Source organism: Ischnura elegans, chromosome 3 (genome assembly GCF_921293095.1).
Source record: "Ischnura elegans chromosome 3, ioIscEleg1.1, whole genome shotgun sequence".
NCBI lineage: Eukaryota > Metazoa > Arthropoda > Insecta > Odonata > Coenagrionidae > Ischnura > Ischnura elegans.
In genome coordinates, this window is record NC_060248.1 from 75,225,465 (window position 1) to 75,251,277 (window position 25,813).

At 37.7% G+C, this 25,813-nt stretch overlaps 1 protein-coding gene across 2 annotated transcripts in view; it reads left to right on the forward strand.

Moving 5' to 3' along the window:
* Positions 1-25,314, forward strand: part of LOC124156025 (actin cytoskeleton-regulatory complex protein pan1-like) — a 450,499-nt gene extending 425,185 nt beyond the window's left edge. For both annotated transcript variants that reach the window (XM_046530312.1, XM_046530311.1), the window contains exons 3-6: positions 7,343-7,958; positions 12,014-12,425; positions 18,521-19,038; positions 20,813-25,314. In XM_046530312.1, the coding sequence (XP_046386268.1) occupies positions 7,343-7,958; positions 12,014-12,425; positions 18,521-19,038; positions 20,813-21,380 (2,114 nt within the window). In that variant the 3' untranslated portion in view covers positions 21,381-25,314. The remainder of the gene's footprint in view (positions 1-7,342; positions 7,959-12,013; positions 12,426-18,520; positions 19,039-20,812) is intronic.
* Positions 25,315-25,813: the final 499 nt, after the last annotated feature.

Consider the following 25,813-nt stretch of genomic DNA (forward strand, 5'->3'; position numbering starts at 1 on the left):
TCAATTGGCATCAAATTACTTTGTTGCTTCCATAAATGTTTTTTATTACTGATGCACACAACTACATCCCAAAAACACGATATTAGATCCGCATTTTTTTTCACTGAACCGAAGGAAGCGAAAAAATAAGGGAGGTATTCTAATAAAGAGATAAGTGAAGGAATTCGTATTTTCTCTCGAACAATAAATCACTTAAATGAAATCAGGCAGTGTAATCATATACAAAGTGTGTCTAATTTATTTTCTGTATTCTCTACCAGGACATCGATAGATGATCAAACATCTATCTCCACACTGTACATTGATTTTATTGATGGAGTAGTATATAGATGTAGATGAACTACGCATTTCCACACTTGCAGCATCATCAAATATGCACAACATGCGTATTTTAACCCGAAGATAAAAAAACAGGCTAAACTTAGTACGTTTCAGTAGTTTACAAACATCTAAAATCTAATATGATCCATTGATGTTAAATCATACTATCCATCTTAAGAGCCATCATAACAATGAGTCTTAATTGAGTTTTGGTACAGAAATAATTCATAGTGATCGATTGAAGCCTACATTTTATAAATTTAATTTTTCATCATCATGAAATATTATCATCCTAAGGATAACCCAATCATAAAATTATCGTGATCTTGATTGTTTGAAAAGGCCTTTTAAAATATGTATGATTAATTTTTATTTCCCTTTCTCAGTAATGTTTGGTGGAAAGAATCAGAGCATGTGTAAGAAAAACGGAGTTAATACATCCGGTGTTTCGATTGACTCGCTAAGACGACCGACGAGATTTCACCCTCTCCCTAGCTCACTAGCGAAATAAACGATGTAGGTACATGAAGATAAATAATTACGATAAAGTAAACAACGTTGGTAGAAACCTTAAAATATTTGGGTCGCGATATCTAGTGGCAGCGCTCATATTAAATTCATAATATTTGATTTAAAATTTAGATAGATCGCATGATGTGCCATCAATATGCATCAATGAATCAACTTTGTTGTTAGATGCTTTTAAGCTATTTTAGCGTGCAGCTTTTAGCCTGTTTTTGTATCTTAAGGTTCAAATAAGACATATTGTGCATATTTGATGATGCTGTATAGTGTACAAAAACGTAGTACATCTACATCTACAAACTAACACATCAATAGACTCAATACAAGGTGTTTTTGTATATGCTTATTATCCTAGTAGAGAATGCGATGGTAAATTAGGCACACGTTGTAAGTGATAGCTCTGCCTGAGTTCAAACCAACATTTATAAAAGAGGTTTATTTTTTTAGATCAAACACGAATTCCTTCTCACTACTGCTTTGCAAAATATCACCCTCATGCTAATATCGCTCTTTTCTGTGTTGCAGTTATGCGCATCAGAAAAACAAAATATTTTTGGAAGCAACAAAGTTATTTGATGGTATCTGAAGGCCGGAATAGTGAAATGCTTAGTTCTCAGCTAATTTCCAATTCACCCTACTCTATCTGGCTCCTCATGTACGTCATTAATATCTAGTGGCATAGTTCGTAGCATATATAACGGCTGCAAACTCTATTGCGTAAAAGTGTGAAATATTCATGTTAGGATGTATTTTTTAGCCGTAGAAAATTCATTTGATGCTTTTATGATACCGTAAGACGGCGAAACGCATAGAAAAAATTCAAAAGTAAATAAGATATATAACTTTAAAGTAAAAATGCATAATTTCAAGTGTTTATCCAATTACCGAGCCGCACAACTCAAACTTCTTCTCTATCTCTATGTCCATCATTTTCCTCTCTTCCTTATCCTTTCTTCTTCTCTGTTCCACTCTGCAATAGCTTCGTCACATTCTACCACTCCTAAAGTAGTTCCTACCTTTTGATCCGCGCACATCATCTTCACTTCTCCGCTGGTCCCCGTTTCCATCAACTCACCTCACTTCCACCCAACCATCTCGTTGACCACTCGCTCCATAACGCGCACACAAACTTTCTTCCGTGTTCAATACGTTTTTTGGAAGTTTCACGAGGAGGAATTTTTAAGGTCCTTTCACTTCGGTCCGTGGCTACTAAGCGACCAGGGAATCGTTCTCCTATAAATTATTGTTTCAACTTAACTTTCAATTCTCCACTTCTTTATTTTTAAGGAAAACATAATTAGTGTTTATAGTAAATTTATCTTTTGAAAAAGCTGAGTAATACCTGTTGAATATTTGTTTTTGAGTGTTTCCATTGGTTAAAGTATTTTATAAGCATATCAATATTTTCATTTTCTTCGATCACTCTGCTAAAATACGAAGGTAGCTTTCAGATTAGGCTCTCAGTCTTATCTATCAGTTATTTTTACTATTTTCTCCAAACTTCCTGGTCGTTGGAAGACGAATATTAGTCGAATATGAGGAATCCAAGCTTTCTCCTAAAATAAATTCTTTCAGTTCTCTTTTTCGTGAGCGTCCTGCCGTAGTAAATTTTGTCAGCATATTTCTTGCGTTAGTATTTTTCGTTAATGTATTTCTTCATCATATATGTTGGTTGAGTGTAGTTTTAGTTTTAACTATTTGTTGGCGCCACAATCTGATTTTCATAGCAGTATTACTTTTGATTACTGAAAATGTCTTAAAATAGTGGAATAAAGACTGTCTTTATTGTATTGATACATATGCTAACCCTTTTTCAGATTTCACTAACTTACGAAGGGAAAACTTGCAATTTCTAAACATTTGAAGCAAACTATTGAAACGCATCTGTTTGTTATTACTTCTGCATTACTTACCCGCTTACGCCCATGTTCTCACCAACTAATTTTTGTTGTTATTTATGAAAAAATAACTTTCTGGACGATATATCTACCTAGTTTAGCCTCTTTTGATGCACTGTGCTCAATAATACATCCCCGTTGTAAAATAAGTCTTTTATCTTTTTGTAGGTCTCCGATTATCTTTCTGTGCTACCAAGAACTCACGTGTGGCGGGCACTTTATAACTCTCCTGCCCTATAACGTGGACATTAAATTTTAGAGTGCGAAAAAATAATCAAAATCTGTGCAAAGTTCTCGTCGCACGGTATACCCCTTGGCTCTTGGCCGTCCAATTTTTTCATCCTGAGCAACTTCCTTTATTCGGGAAGCGTCATATTTTACGCTGACCTGGAACAAGTTGTGCGATGTTCCCAACGGCATATGTGCACGTTGAAGCCAAGCGGGCAGATGTTGCATTCGTGGTCCCAAAATCTCCACTGCTCCTGTCCCCGCACACGTTAGCCATATCCCACTTCACTATAACCTTTTCAACTGTTCACAAGGGCTGTTCAAATGCAGCACTCTGTTGCAATAAATCGTGGACTCCATTAAATCTCACCTGTATTCATTATTGATTGTTTGGCTCTAATATTTAGGATGGGTGAAATTGCTAGCTCTACGTGAAAAATTCCTGAATCAGTTTGTGATGCAAAAATTAGAACATTTATTCTTTTAATTTCTTCGCATGATGGTTCTTTTTGAACTGAGGGCTGAATAAATAGAATATTTGTCAAACTAATAAAAAGAATACATCAATTTGTTAATAAATAATGCTTAAATAATAATTGTCGATAAAGATATTTTGAGCGTTGAAAGCCATGAGGTGTCGCATAGGATATCCTAGTATAATTTTTGTTCCAAATAATGATCGAAAAAAGCTATTCCTAATAATACAAAAAATCTCGGGTACATCATTCTTTACATTTATAATATTATCCACAATCGCTGTCTTGCTGAGTTTCTTGTTTAAATAATGTCTAAGTTTAGGTTCTTGATTATAAGTTGTGTCACGTTGATAAGCTCAATATTTCTTCTGCGGTGGATCATGCGTGAATTTTCAAAATACATTCCATAAGCATTGCCATATTTAGTATACTTGATTTCCTACATTGGTCATTAAACGTTGCCAAGAGAAGCACATATTTTTTAAAAATTCACTCAATTTACAGTCCTGGCATCTCCATTCGTTTTGGTAGACCTAGATGAAACCTCGAAGGCAACGCGTTTTGATGCCTTAAATGTCCCTTAGGTAGTAGCGCTCCAATAGAGACGGTTAAACCCCGTTGCTCAACGGAGCATTTTTGATTCGTTACCCTTAAGGGCTCCGTCTCCCCTAGCTCCTCATACCTTTACCCTCACTGTAGTGCTTTAGCCTGGCTTCCCACGCTACGTTTCAAGAATGTCTTGAACCCGGTTGAAGGAAATAAAATTTTCCTTACACCAAGGGATAAGACTCCCTTCGTTATTTTTTAACCTCTCTCTCTCTATCTCTCTCTCTCTCTCTCTCCTGGATATTTATATTTTTTCGTTTAACCCTGCTTGAAGCATTTCAGCCCAGTGGGTTTGAAAAGGATATTTTCGTTGCGTGTTCCTTTGCTTCCGTACCTTCCGAGGAGCGAAGGGAATCTTGCTTCGTGGCGGTGTATGCGATCGTCAGATTTTTTTTCGCTAACCTGGGTGGGAGAAAAGAGAGCTTCGTGCCCTCTTACCCCGCCTACTTTCGCAAAATGGCAAGGAAATGGCGCAGGTTGACTGTTAACCTGTGCGTTTTTTTCGTATCTTAAGCTCTCTCTTTTTTTTAATTTAATTTAATTTCTTTGAGTTGGACAACGAAAATGTTTTTAATTAGTCCCATTTCCTCGCGTAGTGTGTTTCCTTATCCCTTGCTTAATTTAGCTCGCGAGTGACGATTTTCCTGCCAGCGAAGTGAGGACAGTCAGGTATGCCAAGGGTAGCATTTTTTAATCAAAAGAAGCTAAAATTATCTCTCCGCATTTGTTTTGGAATAAAAGACCCTTAACAGAATGGTTTTAGTGTGATAACTGATAAATCCCCTCTGTGTGTTAGTTTTAGCGTTGTATCATTGCTAAATATAGCTCCTTGGAATCGAGGAAAAGTTCAAAAGAGTGAAATGGGAGAAAGCGTGTTAGAGTGCGAAGGAAGCAGGTTCTAGAGGCAATAGTAGGGGTGTATTAAGCAAATATATTATAGACGTATCTACCAATTCTCATCAATACCGGCTTAAAGGGGAATTTTGAGAGATACCTATGGACTAATGTTTTCGTAGCTCATGTAAATTAGTGCACTAGGTGAGCTGGATTATCAAAGTAGACGATATTTATAACTCACGAAGATCACATTAATTTAATGACTGTTGTTTACATGCCCGTTATTTGTATTGAAATTGTTGGAAATTCCAGAGTTCAACTTAAAGCGACATATTTTTCCCGTAGCCGAAGGTTACCCCAATTTTTTAAAATGGTGTTCACATGAACTTAATAAATAAGTAGGATAACAACGGTGCTTAATAGTGAAATTTTCGTCTTTCATTATTTATTTTATGATGCGATATTTCATGAAGTATAATAAGTTCATGTTTGAATTAGAATTTAATGATATATGACATTATTTACTAATGACGAGGACACATTTCATAGCAGTTGAAAGAAGCAATTCTTCTCGTTATCCGTCGAAATTTTGTCATAATATTTCGCATAATTCGTTTTGAATGGAATTTCAGGCTGTCAAAATAAATATTAGTAACCACAAATGCTGGATTGGTTGCATAAGAAATGTTATTTTACTGCATATCTTTATTCAATATTTGCTATATTTGTATTTAATTGCATTGCATGTAATTTTTACCACTTCCTTGTTTATGGAATTTATTTATTTTGCGTTATTATTTAATTAGCTCATTTTTGTCTACTGGTGGCGTTATTTAATGAGATCAAATAATCATCGAATCATTTCCATAAATTTTATCTTGTATGATCAATGAATTATGAAGATCGGCTCTAGCACTCTTTTTCCTCCCAAATTAAAAAAACTTCAGATGTAAATGTGTGCAAAAGGATTTACTTTAGGCATCAGGTATTTGGCCAGGAATAATATAATTATTTGCGTAAGAATTATTTTCATTTATGTTCTCTCTTATCTTATAAAATCTTTCGATCACGTGATTCCATGGTACAAATATTTTATATATTTCTATATCTCTTATAAGCTGACACCAATTTATATTTTATTTATTTTATGCAACCAATGCAAAATACCTCAGAAAATCAAATCACTTTTATTGTTGCCTCAGCGTCTACCTCCTTGTATCAGAGGATTAACGTCAGAAAATATCTACATTTCTCTTCTTGTACGTCTATAGGTATGATAGCATTTTTGGTTAACTTTTATTACAACTATAAGTAGATTTTCAGGATAATTTTTTCTGATGTTGACAGCTAGTAGTTAAATTGCATATTTAAAGTGTAAAGTAATCCATTTCTGTTTACTTAATAAGCACTTTTTATTGAATTATGCAGATGAATATAAGTCATTCTTCTCAAGGTTTCTCACGAAAGCTTTTGTGCGGACGCCCGTCTTACTTGAAAAGAAACAACCGTAACAGACCATTTCCATTCCGATTTCTAAGGTTTTAAGCATCGTGAATCATATAACTTTTAGTTGTGCCATCCAGTAAATGAGCTTGCTCACCAACTTGGGAGTGATAGAGTTTTAAAAATATTTAGACAAGTATTTTTTACATTTATTTCAATAATTTGTTTCCTTCTTCAGCTATTTGCAGCGAAAAATCGCCGTTTTTAGCCGAACCGTATAAAGGTTGATGTCGCCACGCGCTCCTATTGAGCAGACCTGCCCTTCTCTACCTCCTTCTAACATCGATTGGTCTCTTGTATTTTACACTTAACGTTGCATTCCCTTGATTAGCAATTTTTTCCTGATCAGTTAAATGAACTAGATATCTCATGACGCCAACAACTCATTAAGAGTGGGCGCCGAAAAAACTTGTAAAAATAAGTGGAAAAATAATCTTTCCGTGACATCGGCCGAAATTTTTAATAAATTAAGCGGTGACTTATCGCTTTCTATTCTTAAATATTTGGAGAATGGCTGAATTAGGACAATTTTTTCGTTGTAATTTATCTTTCTCTTACATCTACCAAATTTTTTTCACGATTGCTTATAGGTAATAATGATACTTGTTGCCAATATCATACTTGTTTAGTTTCCGACATGCTTTTCGACAATTTATAAAAAAATAAGTTAAAAAACGAAAAACATTCACCAGCTAATACAAAGCCGCTTTCCATATAAGCGTACAGCTCGTATGTGACAAGCTAAGTTTTTGCAGCTTAGATAAAAAAATCATCAGTATGTTAAGGCGAAATTTGCGTGCAATATAATTTTTTCGTGAGAATGAGGCAATCAAATAATTTCACAAAGTTACGCCATCAGTTCTTTGTGAAAATGCAAGTACGGGTGAACTGAGTGAATGACACCATTGTCTAAAGAATCTAACCTTTCCTATCTCTTCTCCCTTTCAGCCAAACGGAAGAGCGCCGTGGAGCTTCTCGCCGAATCTAAGGCGTTCTATGTGAAGTCGGAGAAGGTGCTCGACTCGAAACAGGAGCTCCGCAACAGCGGACACCTCCAAGTCGCGCCCACCTCCGCGGCCCACGCCCTCTCCGGCCTCCTCTCCTCTGCGGCGCGGCCCGCCTCCGCTCCGAAGCCGTCGGCGCAGCCCTCGGCCGTGCCGGCGCCCGTATCGCTGCACTGCTGCGGCCCTCGCGCGGGGATGGGCTGCCGGGTGAAGGGCGGGTGCGGTGGGCAGCAGCAGGTGCCGCCGGGTGTGGTACCGCCGCCCAGCTCCTTCTCACCTCCGTCGCCGCCACGCGTCGGCACCCAGCCGGGAGTCAACACCACGGCCATGCTCACCATGGTGATGATCTCGTCGGAGGGGGGCCGGGGGTTCCCGCCCACCCCCTCGCCGCCCTCCTCGCCCCCGCCCGTCCTCCCTCCCAAGAGCCCGCGCCTCTCGTCGTCGGCGCCGAGCGGTGAGGGACGCGGATCCGCCGTCTACTATCCAACGGTGCCCTTCCCGCCCACGCACTGCACCCGGAGGACGAGGGCTGGGGACAGTATATCAGGCACTGCTAATCGGTGAGTAAATGGGGTGGCTCCGCCTTTGATTAGCCATCAAATTAATGAGATTGCTCACCAACTTATGTTATTCTTAGAAGTGATGGGTTTTAAAAATACTTTGAATGGTAATTTTTATATTTTTTCCGGTCACTGAAACCGCTGTGTGGAACACAGATCCGTAGGAGTTGATGTTTTAGTTATAAAATAAAAATAAATTTTTTATAGGAAACTGGTATGTCTGGGTATACCTGCTTGAAAAATTATATCACGGTTTCATTAATCAATGTAATGTTTCCGTTGATTTTAATCTGAAAAAATTTATTGAAATATCGGATAGATCATTTTTCCTTCTAGGGTTGTGGGTTCAATTTGCACTGTCATGAACAATTCATGTGCGTAAGTATCGGATAATAATGACACTTACTTTTTTTTCAGAATATAAGACACATAATCCGGTTTGGAGCGCGTGGAATCAAAATAATTTTAAAATTTAAGTATGAAATACTTGACGCATTACGATTTTTGAAATGGTTTCATGATGTAAATTTATTGTTTTAATGCTCACGAGAAAGTATTTAGTGAATAATGAATCTGAAAACTTTTATGTATTAGTACCTACTCCATAATAAGAGGCTAGATAAAAATATCTATCTTTTGAAAACAATTACCAGATATTTTTTCTCGGTACAATGTAGTGCATTGTAATTTTCATAAAATATTCAAATAAATGTATTAAACTAACATGAATAACCCTAGTTAGTGTAAACATCTTGATAATATGTAAATTTTTAGATATATTTTCGATACTTGTTTTACTATATCGATGCAATTTATGATTTCAGAAACAAGAGGCTTTTCTTTGCCTAATATTAGCAGATACTTTCTGACAGTTGTGTTTATTGTTTTTTTTTGCAAATAAGCTGCACTATTAATTGACATGAGCTGAAAATTCATCAACTAAGTACAGCAGCAAAATTTCTGCTGGTTAACAGATACGTCGATCTGCATGTCACATAGCCCCGTGAATGTAAACAACCCGCATAACACCAGGAGGCAGTTTACCGTAAAATGCGGGTTGCTAGCATTTACGGGGCCCGTCTCGTGCCGCTGCTGCGGCGCTGTAAAAATAGTACATCGTATCCATATATATGTATACTTATTATCGTGCGTAGTACATTTTTCCATCATCCTCGTTTTGAATATATTAATAAGGAAATCGTATAAATGAATTGACCGTTTATGAAATATTTTTAAGTCATGGAGCGCAGTTCAAATGCATCATTAGGGACCATTGTTAGTTCATATCCTAGAATGTCTGCGAATATCGGCATTCAAAGAAGGATAAACTGTAATTAACAATAACAGTAAGATAAAGGTCAGAGTTCAAGGCTTTGTCAGATCTAAAGTATGTTTTGTTTGGCATGAGGATGTTCCATATCTTCCTAACAACATTTTAGTTGTAGTAATAGCCGAGAATAAGAATATTTTCTTTACGAAATTTTTGTAACCAGTGCCTCATTATAAGAAACTCAATAAAAATATCAAGCTGAAAATATCTTCCTTTAATTTTTTTACATTCATATTAAACACTTTACCGGATGTTTTTCTCGTTACAATGCAGTGCTTTGAAGATTTTAGAAAATATCAAATTAAATGTATTTAATTAACACGAATCGAACCGTATTTAGCAAGAAAATCTTGCTAAATTGTGAATTCTTACATGTTTTCTACATTTGTAATGTTATATGGATTCAATTTACGATTTCAGTATTTTTTGTGGTTAAGTACAAATTTACCGTCTCAATTTTCAAACACATGATTCTTAAATTCGTTTCCAAGCTACACTTGCCTTTCAAGTCAAACTATACCAGCCCAGAAAACCAAAAATTGTGGCTACTTGATACTAGCGTAGGTACCTGCTGTGAATTCCATATATGCCCACTGGCTGTCCACCTATCAGTCGACCATCCGGATGCCCTCCTTCAGGCTTAATTAGAAGGTAAACCGCGCTACCTCGAACTACAACGTTCTCCTGCCTCTGTAGGTCGGGGTACCACTAAAACCTCGCAACTTCTCCTGGGCACACTGACCAATCTTGACCGTAATGAGATTGTCAAACTTTTCCTTTGAGGGCACTTGAAGCGGTCGAGGGGCAGATGGAAAATCGACCTCCCGGGAAGAGGAGAACTGCAAACTGCATTTAGGTGGAAAATTACATTACAAAGGCCTTTCGCTTTATCCTCTGGGAATCTTGAAATTTCTTTGGTAAAGATTAAAAGTTTTAAATGATATATTTTTACCAGGTTATTCGTTTTAAATTCTTATTTTTATTCTCTGTCATTACTCGCCAAATCTTTGAGAAATAAATTAAAGTCAGTATCATGAACTAAATTCACTAAAACATTATCACACTGCTATTTTCTTCGATTTCAATTTATCAGTTATGGTTTGATGATGAAATTGTGGTAATTTTACATGAAAAAATATGTTTCGAGCAACGGGAGTGGTATATGTTTTTGATTTTATTTGATTCGTAGTCCGTAATTTTATCCCATTTTATCCATACTTTCTTTAATATAGCATAAAAATTTATAAAACCAGTAGATTTATTATGCACCATAGGTTTGTGAATTATACCTCAGAGGGGCGTGATATAATGAGAAAGCATATGGTTATGTCCTACATATGGAATGCTGCCATTTTTTTGGTATGTGGCCTATTTTGATCCTTTTATTTTTCATCATGGCATAAACCAGCAGTTTACCATATATTTCAAGCGCAGCTGTTGTCCTATAGCTGAATTTTATAATGAGGGACGTAGTATGCACCCATATGCCGGTACATTTAGGCGAAGGACGTATTAAGCTCGCCACAGATTCGCGCCACCGCAGCTATCTTGCAGCCGCCACGATGCAATTTGTGAACATTCCTATCGCTTCAGATTGATTAAATTTTCAATTGTGACGCAAATTCAGATAATTCGCTTGATTTGACCGTTGAGTCGTCGAGGTAAGAGAAACGTGATACTAGACGCATCTGCCTAATTGAAATGTCTGAAATCTTTCGTTGTCGTAGAATGCACGAATAGGTCCCCAGAATTACTGGGAATCTCTTGGACTGTAGTTTGCCCTAAAGATTCGTAGCGATTGTCGCGCGGGAATCTAATTCAATTTGAAAATGGCATGTATCAAACGAAAAAATAATACATTGTCACACCTAACTTCGATTTATTGAATACATTGCCATTATTAATTGTAGTCGTAATTATGATATCCATTTCATTAGTACCTTTATTCATTTTTGAAGAAAATGTAATGCAATTGTTACAATAAGAATGTTATATTCTTGTTTTAGTACCTATCTCTTCCTCGTCTTGATTTTACGGAGCTTTATATTTTTTTACGAAATTGGAGAGTGAAGTAAACGAAGGAGACAACCCCACCACGGACATTTACTTGCTCTAAACGAAAATCTAACCTTTATTAATCTGATACTTAATTTCTAATTCAATTGCTGAGAATGGAATAATCAAATTATACCGGCTCTTAGAGTTTAAAACTTCGAGCTGGTTTTGGAACAAGCAATTAGGGAAATACAGCTAGAGAAGTTTTTTTGTCGTAAGATATGATTACAGCTAGCAGAGGAAAAATCCAGGAATATAATATTTTTTGCTATATAATCCTTAGCGCTAGATCTCGTGAAAAAAAAGCATTTAAAGCGATTGGTTTAGGTCAAATATGTCTGACAAGGGAATCTTTTAAAAAAGTTATTAAAATTAGTGGAGGACAAATACATAACATTATTTGAGCAATGATTGGATGATATTTCACTTTTGCTCTAATTCTTATGAAAACTTTTGGTTGTGGGGGATGGAAAGTTCTAACTTCAAAAAAAACGTAGCAATGACAATGCTATTTTGGCATAGCCATGAAAGTATTTTACGATATTGTCGCAAGTATGCTCGTTTGTGGTCTACTTTATATACCCCTGTGGTCTTGGATAGGAATACGATCTACCTTTTTCATACGGCATGTGAAATTCTAAGTGTTGATTTGAAGTGTGGCCTTCCGTAGGAGGAGCACCCCAGGGTCGGGCAGTCACTCGGAGGACGTGACGATGCAGCTGCGGCGGCTTCTGATGCCGACGGTGTCGCGGGAAGAAGAGGAGGCGGCGGAGGCCGAGCGGAGGTCGGCGCATGCTGCGGCGGCGCAGGCGGCCGCCGAGGAGGCAGCGGCGCAGGCGGCGGCCGAGGCGGCAGCGGATCGCTCGCAGCAGCAGCAACAGCGTCGGCGCAGGCACATGCGGAGGCCGAGCGGGGCGGCGACGCCTCCGCCTCGATACTACCGCCGCCTGGTGGACTGCGAGGACGACGGCGACGAGGAGGACAACGTGGGCGAAGACGACTCGGACGAGGAGGACGACGACACGCACACGGGTAGCCACAGTCGGCGCAGCAGCGGCAACGACCGCTTTGACACGCGGACGGTAAGTGCTCAGCGCAGGATAGGCGCAGGCCTGGAAACTGGGACAAAAATCTAGGCTTGAAAGAGTTAATCGCGAAAACAGTGACTGTTCTCCCATTGGAATCACAGTATTCCATGAAATCGGTGCCGATAAGTGGTCTTATGTGTAAAATCGTATCCGGCTCGATTTTGTGGAAGTTCTTTATATCCATGATAAAAAGAAGAACACAATGGTAATTTCCACTCTTTTAATGTCACAACTTAGCAACCGACCATGGTTTCAACACGTACCACCATGTTTCACAACACGTTTCATGTTGAAACCATGGTCGGTTGTTGAGTTGTGACATTAAAAGTGTGGATATTACCATTGTGTTCTTCTTTTTATCATGCTCTTATGTGGTCTTTTATTTTATCTTTGGTCGTAAAATTAAAGAAATTGTTGTATTTATTCCACATAATTAGTGGAATTATTTGCTATGGCGTAAGTATCGAAATGAATGTAATAAAAAATATTCTTTACGGATTGTGATGCGAGGTTCTTAGTGGATGAGAGTGCATGAAAAGTATCATTGTGTGTCTATTATTCTTTGGCAGTTACCATTGGACAATGTACCCACGCAATTAATCGGCAGAGAATTCAATCATTTCTTGGAATTTTTGCAATTATATAGTGAGAATGCAATGTTTTTTTAATATGCATTAGCTTGTACCTTCAATTTAAATCATGGTCAGCTTTGGATTTAAGAAGCACTGCAATTAAAATCTAGCATTACCTATGGTCTAAGTTGACAGAGGCCATCCTTCAACTTAAGGGCTAGAGTTATTGGAAAATTACGTTCTTCCCTTGAATCCAATATTCTTGTTCAAGAAATTTTGCCGTTAAACTAGAAAATTCTTTAAAAACCTAATGTTGTAATTTTATGGCATTTTATGCCATAAAAGAAGTATCGGCTTGATTTAATAATTAAGGTGAATGAGGAAGCCAACACTATGTTTTTATTCATTTATTTTTACAAATTACCAATCGAATTATTTCCTAAATGATTTTGTGTAATTTAATTTCTCTATTCTACATTATCGAAATATCTAGTTTTTTTTTACAACGCTTAAGTTTAATGAAGCTAGTAAACTGGAAAACGTTACAAAAAATGCTTTTGGAAATGACTATTGTTAAGTTAGTCTCTCAATCAGATCAAATTACAAACGTTGGAGCCCATATATCTCGCAGAAATATTTTTCGTTCCGGAAATATTTGCCCTGACAGCCAAAAATTTGAAACTCATGGAAAAGGTCTTGTTTCACGGTCAATATTAATTATTTTATTTATTTTTCATTTCCGTAGTAATAATTTTCGTTCCTAAAATGCTTGCCAAGGTATCCAAAATAGCCAAACTCAGGGAAAAGCTCTTGTTTCACTGTCAAATTTAATTATTTTATTTATTTTTTGTGTCCGTAGTAATATTTAAATCCCTTTGCATACCAGTTTTCGCAGTATAAACTTATTTGTTTGGCCCTTTTGAGAGTACATACATGTTGAAAATATTTTTGCCACGTTGCAACGAGACAAAAAGCTTTACGCTATAATTAAGATATAATATTAAAATAATTTGAACATAAAACCAGCCGATATGAGAAGGTTGACACCCAATGTCTTATAAAATAGACTCAAACTGACAATGCTGAATAAATTATTGCTGTACCTCATTAAAGCATAATCTATTTACGTAATATCCTGCTCTTAAAATAAACTCTTTTTTTCGAACATATTTAAATGTTTTCTGGATGTTGTACATTTCTTACTTCAATGAATATAGGGAATCTTGCAGTTCATATTTTGATTTTAAATCGCAGTCCAATACCTACTCTGGAAATAGTTCGTTCTCCTATACTCTATGCTGTTAGCTTTGAGGCAAGATTTCTCTCTCTTCTGCGTCTAACACCTACATTTCAGGGTAACAATGGGGATAAAAGCCATCCATACATCTTTTTGCAAAATGACCCCTCCAGCTTCTCTATTCCGGGTACCTTAGCATACATTTTCAATTAAAACCCACGCTTTTCCATTTCTCCGGAACGGATTTTTGCGAAAAACTCTCTGGAAACAATGGTGCATATTCACACAATGTGTACGCGCGTCAAGCAGTCGCACTCTGTCTTACCCGACAGGCTAGTTGTGATCAATATTGGGACAAGGCCAATGCTGTCAGAGTCGCAAATATGAATGCGCCATTAAACTGGCTTGCAGAGCACTCTTAATGAAAAATGTTAATCAAACTGTCATTTCTTATGGCATTGCAGTGGGAAAATGTGCTAACCTGCTAAAAACTGACATCCTCTATGCATCGAATGAATAATGACGTTGTATTTGTAATTATCTCCATTGTACTTCTTTGACTGCTCGTAATGCCTTAATAATACCGCTTAATGGAAGGATTTCCGTAATTACAAGAGGCATCGTTGCCTGGAAAGCAGAATACATCTACGATTGTAAATATTGGAGAATTAATGTTTTGATTGATAGGAAAACTTCATTTTCACTTTGGATAATGAATTCACCTAGCATTCCAATTCCTGTTAATTACATATCTTCTGATGTTAAATTTAATAAAAAAGCTGAAGGAGCTCTAAGTTGTTGATTTTTAAAATTCAAATGGAAACAATTGTTGCATGTTTTAGTTCAATTGAGATTTTTTAGTAAAATGGTTTTGATAAATGGTAAAAAGCCATGAAAGAGCCATCATGAGCTAATTCTGTGGCGTTATTCTTCCTCAAATTAAGAATCAACTAATTTTAATTAAGATAGATTTAATGATCCCAGAGGAAACACATTTTTCTTGTAAGTGGGCACTAGTGCTTTAGAGGGTTATTTTATCGATTAACACGAGAGTCAAAGAATTTTTCCCTACACTACCCTCCGCGACTGGGTCTACTTGAACTAAACACTTATTTTTTCTGCTGATCAGTGGTCGAATAAACAAGTCGCTGGTAACAGTATTTCTCCGAATTATAAATACCAATATATTTCAATATTCATATTAGATGGCCAGGAAACGGCTCAGTTTTTAATAGTTCTTTCATCTTTGTTGCTGAACTCCAAAGGACTTTACTTTTAAAAAGCTTAGCTTAAATAAGAAAATAAATCATGTCGATCAGCGTTATATTTACGATTCATTATGTAAGTTACCTCAACTTTTCCTCGATTGAACCTCAATCTAAATTAAGTTCCGATCGGTCGCTTATTTTGGATGTCATGTAGGAGATATTTCACCCTGAAATTTCTCCATTGGCGTTACCGATGTGCAAATGAATTCAATATTTAAAAAGTTCAAAAATCCAAAGGTTATAAATATTTATTTTTGAACATTATGGTTAATATATGATATAATAATTGTAATATTAATTTTATGAAATAAGGTGCCAGTAGTGGGAGGTAGCTAAATTTCAAGGTCCCATGCTTGCTTGTCGCATTAGATTACATTCACCTTCTATCGCCTCCTCTGTTCATGTCCAACACCGTAGCCTAGGGGATGGTTTTTATTATCTTGTGGACTAATCCCCCAGTGTCTCAGCATCGATACGGCTTCCTCGCGTCGGGACGTCTTAAGTCCGGTTCGTAGACTTTGTAGCATTGTTGGTGATCTTTCAGCCGGTCTAACCTAGCTGCAGCGGTATTCCTATTTCTAAAGTGTCATGATTAGGGCATGTGTCTCGACCCATCGTGGTTTATGCATCTGTTGTCTTTTTACTAGAGAGATCTTAGAAAATGAAACGGCCTTCTCTTATCCCGCGACAAACACCCCCATATTCTGTCCCGAAGCACCTGGAATATTCTCTTGCGGTGTCTCGCAAAAAGTGTGCGGCTTATCGGGGGCAACTAGCACGCATCGGTGACAGTGAGACTTAAGCTGGTTGTTTTTTTTTTGCTAGAGCGAGGTGTCTATCCCTTAAAACATATGTGGGTGGAAAATTTGAGTCCGAGTGAGACGTGTTACCTCAACCTAACGGTTTGAAGGAAATGATATTCTCTTTCCCTTAGTTTTTACGAAACTGTCTGTGATAATAGTGGGAGGAGAGAATAATTTTATCACCCGTTGTTTATACCGAATAGACTGAGAAAAATATTTTCCTTTATATAAAAACAAGTGTCTCCCGCTGAGATATTAAGCTACACTTCAATGATAATATTTGACACGAAGTTTCAAATGCAAGGCTGACTTTATTGCAAAAATTTGTTCTTTTACAATGCAAAACTGCATTGTAAAAGTACATTACATTAAGTATGTTTTCTTGTTAATTGTGATATAACTTTAATGCTACAAGTTCTTGCCAAATGTGGCAATGAGTATTGAAGGATATTATTGTAATCATTATTTAGTTAGATTTCATGAAAAATACAATATTAACAATGTCAACTTTATGCGAAAGAGTATTCTCACTATCGTATAATTTTAGGCCTACATGATTTTATTTCCATGCTGTTGCTTTTTCATTATTCAATGGAAGAAGGGCATTTGAAGGTTGGTGCATAAGGAAGAAAAATTGGAAGCGGTTTTAGGATTTCGTGGATAAATAGTTTTCAGGGTACGTTGTATCGAAAGCCACTGAATTCGTTTTTTCATTAAAAATGACTGCAAACATCGCTAGTCGAGCTGTATTCCACCAAATTAATTGAAACTGGCTAACCAGAAAAGGTTTAGAATATTTCTTTGCTCAATTAATTATAGATATTTTCGTAACACTGATAGTTTTTATGCGTTCAGTTATGGATCCATGATAAAATAACTTAAATGGCAATTTCCACACTTTCAATACTAAATTCAACAACCGACCATGGTTTCAACACATTGTGTCATCAAGGTGATACAACCACCACTCTATCCACATATAAAGGGGCATAAATACTGAGAAAGTGCTGTTTGTATAACCCTGACAATGACACAATGTGTTGAAACCATGGTCGGTTGTTGAGTGTTGTATTAACACTGTGGAAATTACCATTTGTGTTAGTTTATCATGGATATATCGAACTTCCACAAAATCGTGCCTGAAAAGATTTCATGCGTTCAGCCATGGAATATGTAATATCAGCTTCAGCCTATTTTGAACCATTATTGATTATGCAGACGATTTTAAATATTACCGACGGGATAGTTAAGACATAAATGCTGAATATGTGAATAAATGAGAATTGCGGGTTATCCCACAGAAATGTCAAATAAACTTGTGAGAGTCCCTTTTCCTATATATTTTTAAAGTATTTTCCTATATATTTTTTTATCCTTAGTCTATATATTTTTAAAGTGATATAATTTTTTACGAAATAAAATACATCATCCACGACATCCTAAAACCAGTTCCCATTCATATTTTTCTTCCTCATATACCAACTTAGAAATGCCCCTCTTTCGTTGAATAATGAAAAAGCAAATACAGTAAAACCTCTTTACATCGTAATGGAGGGGACCAAAATTTGAGCAATTTGATGTATGGAGGTCACTATAGAGAGGTTTTAGTGATAGGTACCATTTTTTCATATCCTTTGGAAATGAAAGGCACTACTGTCTTTTAAACCATTATATTTATGTGTTTAAACAATCATGCATGCATCAGTGAACATATATTTATTATTTAATAATTACAGAAAGCGAATGCTATCGCATGGTTTTTACCATGATTCGAGAGAAAATGATGTGATCTCTCTCAATTCAACAGTCACTTAAAATGATTGGGACAGTTGGATGCCTTTTTCTTATTTACTGTTAGGTATGCTCTCATATTGAACAAAATGGCCAAAACTAACGATTAACGTGAGAAATACAGCATAATAAGGTATATAAGAAAAAAAAGAGTGAAACATTAATTGCTGAAAATGTCATTCCATGTACGTAATCACGGCTGCATTAATGGTCTCTTGTTGTCTCGGTACGTTTTGTGGAGGTAGTTAGGAGAGGTTTGCCTATAAATTTATATGTAAATCAGACGGGACCATTGGGGTGGTATGATATATGGAGGTTTATGATGTAAAGAGGTTCACTACATAGAGGTTTTACTGTAAAATATTCGTCAATAAAATAGTTTAGATATGTGTATACACATTTTCCGTTTTGTCTGAAGGTGGCGGGGCAGGACGCCTCCTACTCGCTGCGTCGCCGCCCCCGGGCTCCCGCGCTCAACTCCGTGGTGCACAAGTCCCTGCCGGACCTGAGCACGCCGCGCAAGAGCCCGCGCAACTCGGACGGGCGGGAGAGCAAGCGGAGCGAGGGCTACACGCGGCCCGCCACCCCCGTCGACATCCCCGACGAAGTGTTCCGCCAGAGCTCCGGAGAGTGGGTGGAGGACGGATGGGCCATGGGCCCCATGCCAACCATCCCGCCCCCGAGGCGGTACAGCGGCGGCGGGGGCAGCGGGAGCGGGGGCGGTGGGGGCGGGAGCAGCGGGGGTCGGTGCCACTGCTGCAACGGGCGCGGGGATGGGAGTGGGGGCGGAGGAGGTCGGGTGCGGCAGCGGTCGACGCCCAGCGAGAAGAGCATGGTGCGGCCGCCCGCGCCCGCCCTCGACTCCGACGACGACTCCCTCGACAACTCCGATGACGACATGGGCATGGCTGTGCAGAGACGGAGGCTGAGCGCCAGGTGGGCCTCGCATTCATTTCTCTCTTTCACCGGTTCGCTTTTTAAGATTTCACAAGATTTAATCCTGGTTTATGGAAAGAAATAGCAATAAATATGTACAATGTAAAAAGTTTACAACATTTTAATATCACAGTAATATTGGTATAGTAAACCTAACTTATAAGTAATTACTGGTTAAATTTTTTAAAAATCTTGAAATTGATCTCCTGAAAAATTAGGAAAATGGACATAGTGTCCTTTACCTCGAGGTGCAGAAATATAAATTAGGATTATCGATGAAAACAGTTTATTTTGTAAATTAGGATATTTATTTTTATTCTTTTTCCGCCAGCCCATACAAGAAAGAGACTTTTTAAATTAGCGTAAATATAGAAATGAAAACTCAGAAAGAGCGTCAGTTGGTTCGCTACTCAAACTAGCGTAGTTCGACCTAGAATAGTCTGTAGTTGGGAATAGCTCTAATTCTGGTGACATTTACCAGTAACAAGCGAGGAAGTGTTGCCTATCAAGGGTAATAAAAACTATCGTAATAGGGTAGTTTCCTTCATCAAAGAAAACAAAAGGCATTGATGGCGATTCGTTACCCACCATTAGTGTATTCATAATACACAAATTATTTGGTTTTTGAAATACCGGTTTAGACGAATGGCAAGGGTCAAATTTTATCCTCATTTGAAAAAGGCCAGATTGGCGCCCATGCGATTCCACTCCACGTGACGTCACAGGGACCTAGTTTCTACACGAGAGGATAGGAGTTATGCATCGTCAGAGGCTACCAATGCATGCATGAGTCACAGAGCTCAGGGAAACATGTCTTAATAATCACCTATTAAAACTGGCTAAGGTCGGAAAGTTTTCTTCGCTTGATAAGGTATTAATAAACCTTTTTTAAGCCATGCGCTACCAGACAGGAAGGTACTCAGCTACCCGTTAGCATCCTGCGTCCTATCAGCGCTCAGAGCCTCGATCAAGGTCACCTACCAGGCGGGAGGGGGAACCAGAAATGCGTCGTACGGACTTTTTCCCTTCATTCCTACTTACGCGTCGCGTTTTCGCGCGCTTGAAATTTTTCACTTTTCATTTGATCGCGAAAAATAGATATCGTCATTTAAAAATCTAAAAGCGTGAAATACGTACTCCAGGAGTACGTATTTCACGCTTTTAGATTTTTAAGCAATAAAAAAATAATAGGAAACCACCCTATTATAAAATTCGTCTGTACTCGCGGGAGACTTCGCAAGAATTTGACCGCTGCCGACTAATCCTTGGTCGTTTCTATTATATTCTATTATATATTTCTATTGACTTCAGTTGGAAGTTAGATCGTCTATGAATACTCGACTTTTCATACATTTTGGTCTGTACCAGAGGGAGAAGAAATTTTAGAATGCCATTATTTTTTCTGCTAGTTTCTGAAGACCTTAGTGCTTAAATTCACCTGCGGAGTGAAAGAAAAAGAAATTTTTTTTTCTCTGCGGATGTTTCGCACAATTTGTGCATTGTGGGTGACTCCCGTAAAAGTTATCACCGTGGCTAGTCCCGGTATACTTAAAACTAGTCAAGAGAAACACCTCTAGGTGTTCTAAGTCCGGGCCTGCTCTCCGGCAGTGGAGAATCCTGGTCAAGGCGAAAGACTTTCTCTGTGGATTTTTCGCACAATTTTTGCACTGCGGGTAAATTTTTAATTATCCTTAACGTTTTAAGTATAATATCAACATTACTGGTTTCACTGGTTTGTGGCTCTAAAATCTCATTTACACATCTCCACTCACAGGGTATCGCCGCCACCTCGCCACCGGCCCATCCTCCGGTCCAAATCGGACATCAGCCACCGCTATTCCCGGCCCGCCAACTCCGGCATCAACAGTCCCTACCCGCCGGCGCCATCTTCCTCGTCCGCCCCGGGACCCGAGCTCCCAGTGACCCCCATTCGCCGAAGACCCTTACCGCCGCCGCCAATCCAGCAGCAGCAGCCTTGCTATTCCCCGCCACCACCGCCCATGACCCCGCGGTCGAGCGCCGACCTGGAGCGCTTCTTCGACCGCCTCGGCCTGGGGAACGAGAACTCCTCGCCCTCGGCGCCTTCCTCGCCCTGTCCCTCCTCCCCGCCGGTGTTCTTCGACAGCGTCAGTTCCGTGGACTCGTGGCCGGGGAATGGCGGCGTCGGTATGCCGCGGGAGAGCGGGGAGTCCGGGGGTGGCGGCGGCCGTTGGCGGGAAGCGATGCCGCCCGGCTCCGAGCCCTCCATCGTGGAGAGAAATGCCCGGATCATCAAGTGGCTGTGCAACTGCCGGAAGGCCCAGCTGGGCGGCGGCGGAGGCGGCGTCGGAACTAGTCGATGATGCGGAGGACTTCCCCACTCGCGGGAGCTGTGAAGAGCGGGGATTTAAAAGAATTAACCACGGGAGAGGAATCTCCAAAAAGACTTGTCCTTGTATTGAGAGGATACAACGATAATTATAATCATTAACACTGCCTGCGTTTTTGTGACTCAGGACTGCGTTCTCTGTTTCAGCCCTTTTCTTCTTCCTCTTACTTTTCCTATCTACCATATTTACTGTGGAGGATGTCAGTTGGTGTCTTTGTCTTCTCACTTCAAGAGTGGCATAGTGTCAGTTGATGTGATTTTTCTACTTTAAGCACAACTGCGACTTAATGCTACCCAGCGGAGATTACTGCAAATGTGTCGAACACATTTTTGCTCCGCCAGCTTCTCTTTTGCGAATTTCATAAGATTGAAGATTCCAATGAGTTTCAATATTGTTCAAAATGAGAAAAATTATTTGTTTTCTTTTAAATAATGCCTTCTCTTTGCACTGTTGAAAATTTCATAGCCTGTTTGCTGTCCCAGTCTACCACTTTGTTTCATTTTCTGCTATTAACATCTTATTTAACAACTCCTTGAGTTCTCTAATCTCTGTTTTCCCATCTATTTTCCTATATGTAATAATGTTCTATGATGATATTTCCTATCTGGGGCAGCATTTTTTATACTATGTTTTACTCAGACAGGTCAGTCTATTTAATGTGTTTCTATGAGTCATTTTATATGGATAGTCAGGGATGTCAACGTTCTGTTCTCCATGGAATACAGTGTGAATACATATGTACTGTTATATGCTGCTATCTACGTGGATACTTCAGGTTACATGAATATTACATTAATAATTTTAGAAACTGCATTTGACTGTTGAGTGAATGCTGGACATAACTCAAGTCTTCATGGTCAGTGAATAGATTTTCTAAGTACATATGAAGCGATATGTATATGTCTAATTGATTATACCATTGAAATCCTTATGTTCTCCAACAGTAATGTAATAAGTTAAATTCAATAGCTAATAGTGTTTGATAAATGGTGATGTAGAGACTAATAATAGCCTCCAATTGCGTGCTCTTTGAATTTGTATATCATATGAGAACCCCTAGTAGACAGGTAGGGGTTGTATTAAGAGATTCCATTGCCATGTAGGGCTCACACTATTACAGTTGTAATATTTAGTCTCTTAATTCCCCAAATACTCATAATCGAAAAACTGGGGATTGAAATGGCGATTTTTATCAGTCACACTGTCATCTATCTTCCTCATAGTGTTAAATGTGATGTTATTTTGTGTTTATATGTTGTCTAGATCATTAGTTAATAGTGCAGACCTTTCTCCTTTTACTACATAATTGTCATTTGCATGAATGGCTTTTTTCATGTTCTTTCTCAAGAAGGGTTCATTACCAAAGGAAAATATAAATTTTGCTTATCTTCCTGGAAATCTTAGGTGCTATCAGATTAATAATATATCAATGATTAGATCAGGTGGCTGTAACAAGCAAAAGCCAGTTGACATTTGGAATTAAAAGTGTGCAGAAATACTTTCCAAAGAATGTAAACAGTTTCCATGTGATTGTCCTAGTTGCAGATTAGTCAGCAAAACAGGACCACAGATACCTCTGTGATGCCTATTTTTTCTCATTAGCAAGATAGAGCACCATCTATCACATAAGAATATGGTAATTTTATCTGTGATGAAGTATGTTATTGGTGCATAGAAATAAATGGAATGTAGTATTCTGGTTTAATTTTTTTTAGAATTTCTTAATTGATCTATTACATTTTACAACTAATATCAGCCTTACTAGTTGGTATTTAGTGTTTCATGGGGTTCTAATCACTGCCAACATAGAAACTGTCCTAATAGTCATTGTTTGTTGAATTCATTGGTTATTTTGAAAAATTGGTAAATTAGTTTTTGAAAACAGGACAGTAATTCACAAGTGCGTTTTGTGTCCTAAATCATGCTTTTCTTTGTATATGTTTGGACAAGGCTCAATGGTCAGACCAAATGGCTTCTTACAAGAAAATACTGTTAATGTATTTTTATTGTTTCGTGTCTATTGGCTGAGGTTGAAGGAGTAGCACCACTGTGTCTTTAAGGCCATTGGCCATTTTGATTGTATGTACATTCCACAGTCGATGACAAAAGTAAGATGAGCCAAGTTAAGTCGTTGTCATGATATGCTGAGTTTCGAATTGCATCAATTAGATTCTTCCAGGTGAATAACCAATGAGACCAATTTCTAATGCATTGGCATTGGAGACTTTGACACTTGACAAAGATGAAATGACTTTTGCTTAAATGAAGTGATATAGTAGTATCCTAGGGAAATGATTCATCGCTGAATGCTTTTATTTGCCCTAAAGAGCAAAATTTGCTAGAGTCAATTTTTTTATCCTGATGAATATTTTTTTAAAATGAGAACTTGGGTTTCAAGGTTAATGCAATTTATATCATAACAATTATATTCATGGGCATTGCTAATTCATGATCTTCTAAGTAACATCATCCAATAATTTTAATGAGGCTCCTTTTTAACTTTAAGATGCATGATTTCATTTTCCCTAACGCATTGTATCAACGTTAATTATAGAAGGGCAAGGAAGTAGTTACTTTAAAATCGATAGTTGCAATTTCGATATGGACTTGACCAATGATTTGCCACTTTCAATGGAGTTAGCAACAAGAAGAGATGCTAGCTGAGTGTCTTAACTTAGTTGCCCTAGCACATGTTGTTATGTCAGTACTGTGTACTGTGTAGACTCAAGGATTGTGATTCATTAGCTGAGAAAATATAGGTAAATGTAGTTAAGTTTGTAGTTGAAATGAGCGCATTATGCTGCTTTTAAAGCTGCATTTTTGTGCTACTTCACTTGAAAGCACCATGTGCAAGGTTTACATTGCTCAGGATACAAACTAAGATCATGCATAGAAAATAAAGGTCTAGCCAAAAATTGCAGTCAACGGAATTCATAATATCTTTCACTTTGTATCGGTTTCTTTAAAAATCATGTAGTAGAGGTTCAGAAGATTTAGTCCAAAATGAAGATTCTTGGAATGACATTGCCTTTATCCTATGCCAAATTTAGTAGTTACACTCTCCTTTTTTTTAAATTGCCATTGACGTTTTGTTTGTTTCCACAAGCAGCCTAAAATAGGTGAAAATAATTGAAAAAATCTCTACAAAATGGCATAATTTTTTTAACATTCTAAGGATATTATTTTCTACTCCAGCCTAATTTCTTTACTCATGCATAACAGGAGTCCAAACTAGCTATGTACCAGTTGGCATTTTTTTTTCTAACACAGTAAACTTTTAGTGGAAGTCAGCTGTGATTTTTGGCCCTAGTCATTTCAATGGATATTGACATATACAGTTAGACCGATATGGTTATCATTAAGATTGCCTATGTTTTGTGGCACTTTTAAAAATATTGGTGTCTGTGTGTGAATTCTGAAGTAAATTTGAATGGATCAGTATGAATTTATTTATTGCAGAGGGTAGTAGTGTCTTGTGTGCTTACAGAAAACTCATTACAATTGACTAAATAAAAATATCTCTACTAAAGATTAAATTAATATCTATATGTGGAATGAGTTGAGATGAGTTTTCCCTCTCTCATATGCAACCCATAATTAAAGCTGTTTAGGATTCAAATGGAAAATAATGTGATTGCTTCATGTGTCTTGAGTCTTTATTTTTGTCAAATGCAAGTTAAGTTTAAATGGATATTTCCATAAATATGAGCTTATTGATAGGATGGATAAATACATCTTTGCTATATAAGGCTTCATTGGTTTGAAATGAAACTGTGTTAGTCTAAGTTATTGCTGTGAACTTGTTTTAAAATGTCAAAATTACTGTTCATAGCAGAGATATGAAGATGAGTAACCTAACTTATGTTTATTCTCTAGAATGGAAATAAAAATATTGACTGAAACAATATATCTACCAATGGATTTTTTTTTAATCTTACGTTCTCCATTTCTTTTGTATCCCATTGATATTCCTGCAGCAACTTACGATGATGAGAGAATGTTAACTTAAAATAAGTTCATGGATGTGAACTGATGTATTTCACCAGTAAAATGAATCAATAACATATTGAGTCACCTTCCATCCATACATACCTTGTTTATACCATTCCTTTTACTGACCACTGCTTATTGGTGCATATACCACAATTATGCCGTATTTCTCCGAATATAGTCCCCCTCTGAATATAGTTCCCCCCCCCCTAATTTTGAGGCTTCAGTTTTGGGAAAAGTTAAAAAAATGCATTTGAATATGGTCCCCCTCTTTATTTTTACCACAGGCATTTTTGGAAAAAAAGGGGGACTATATTCAGACATATACGGTATGTATTTCCCTCCTACATTATTCCTAATAATATCCTCTACATGTTCTGGTATCATTACCATAGTTGTTCACTACAAAATGCATA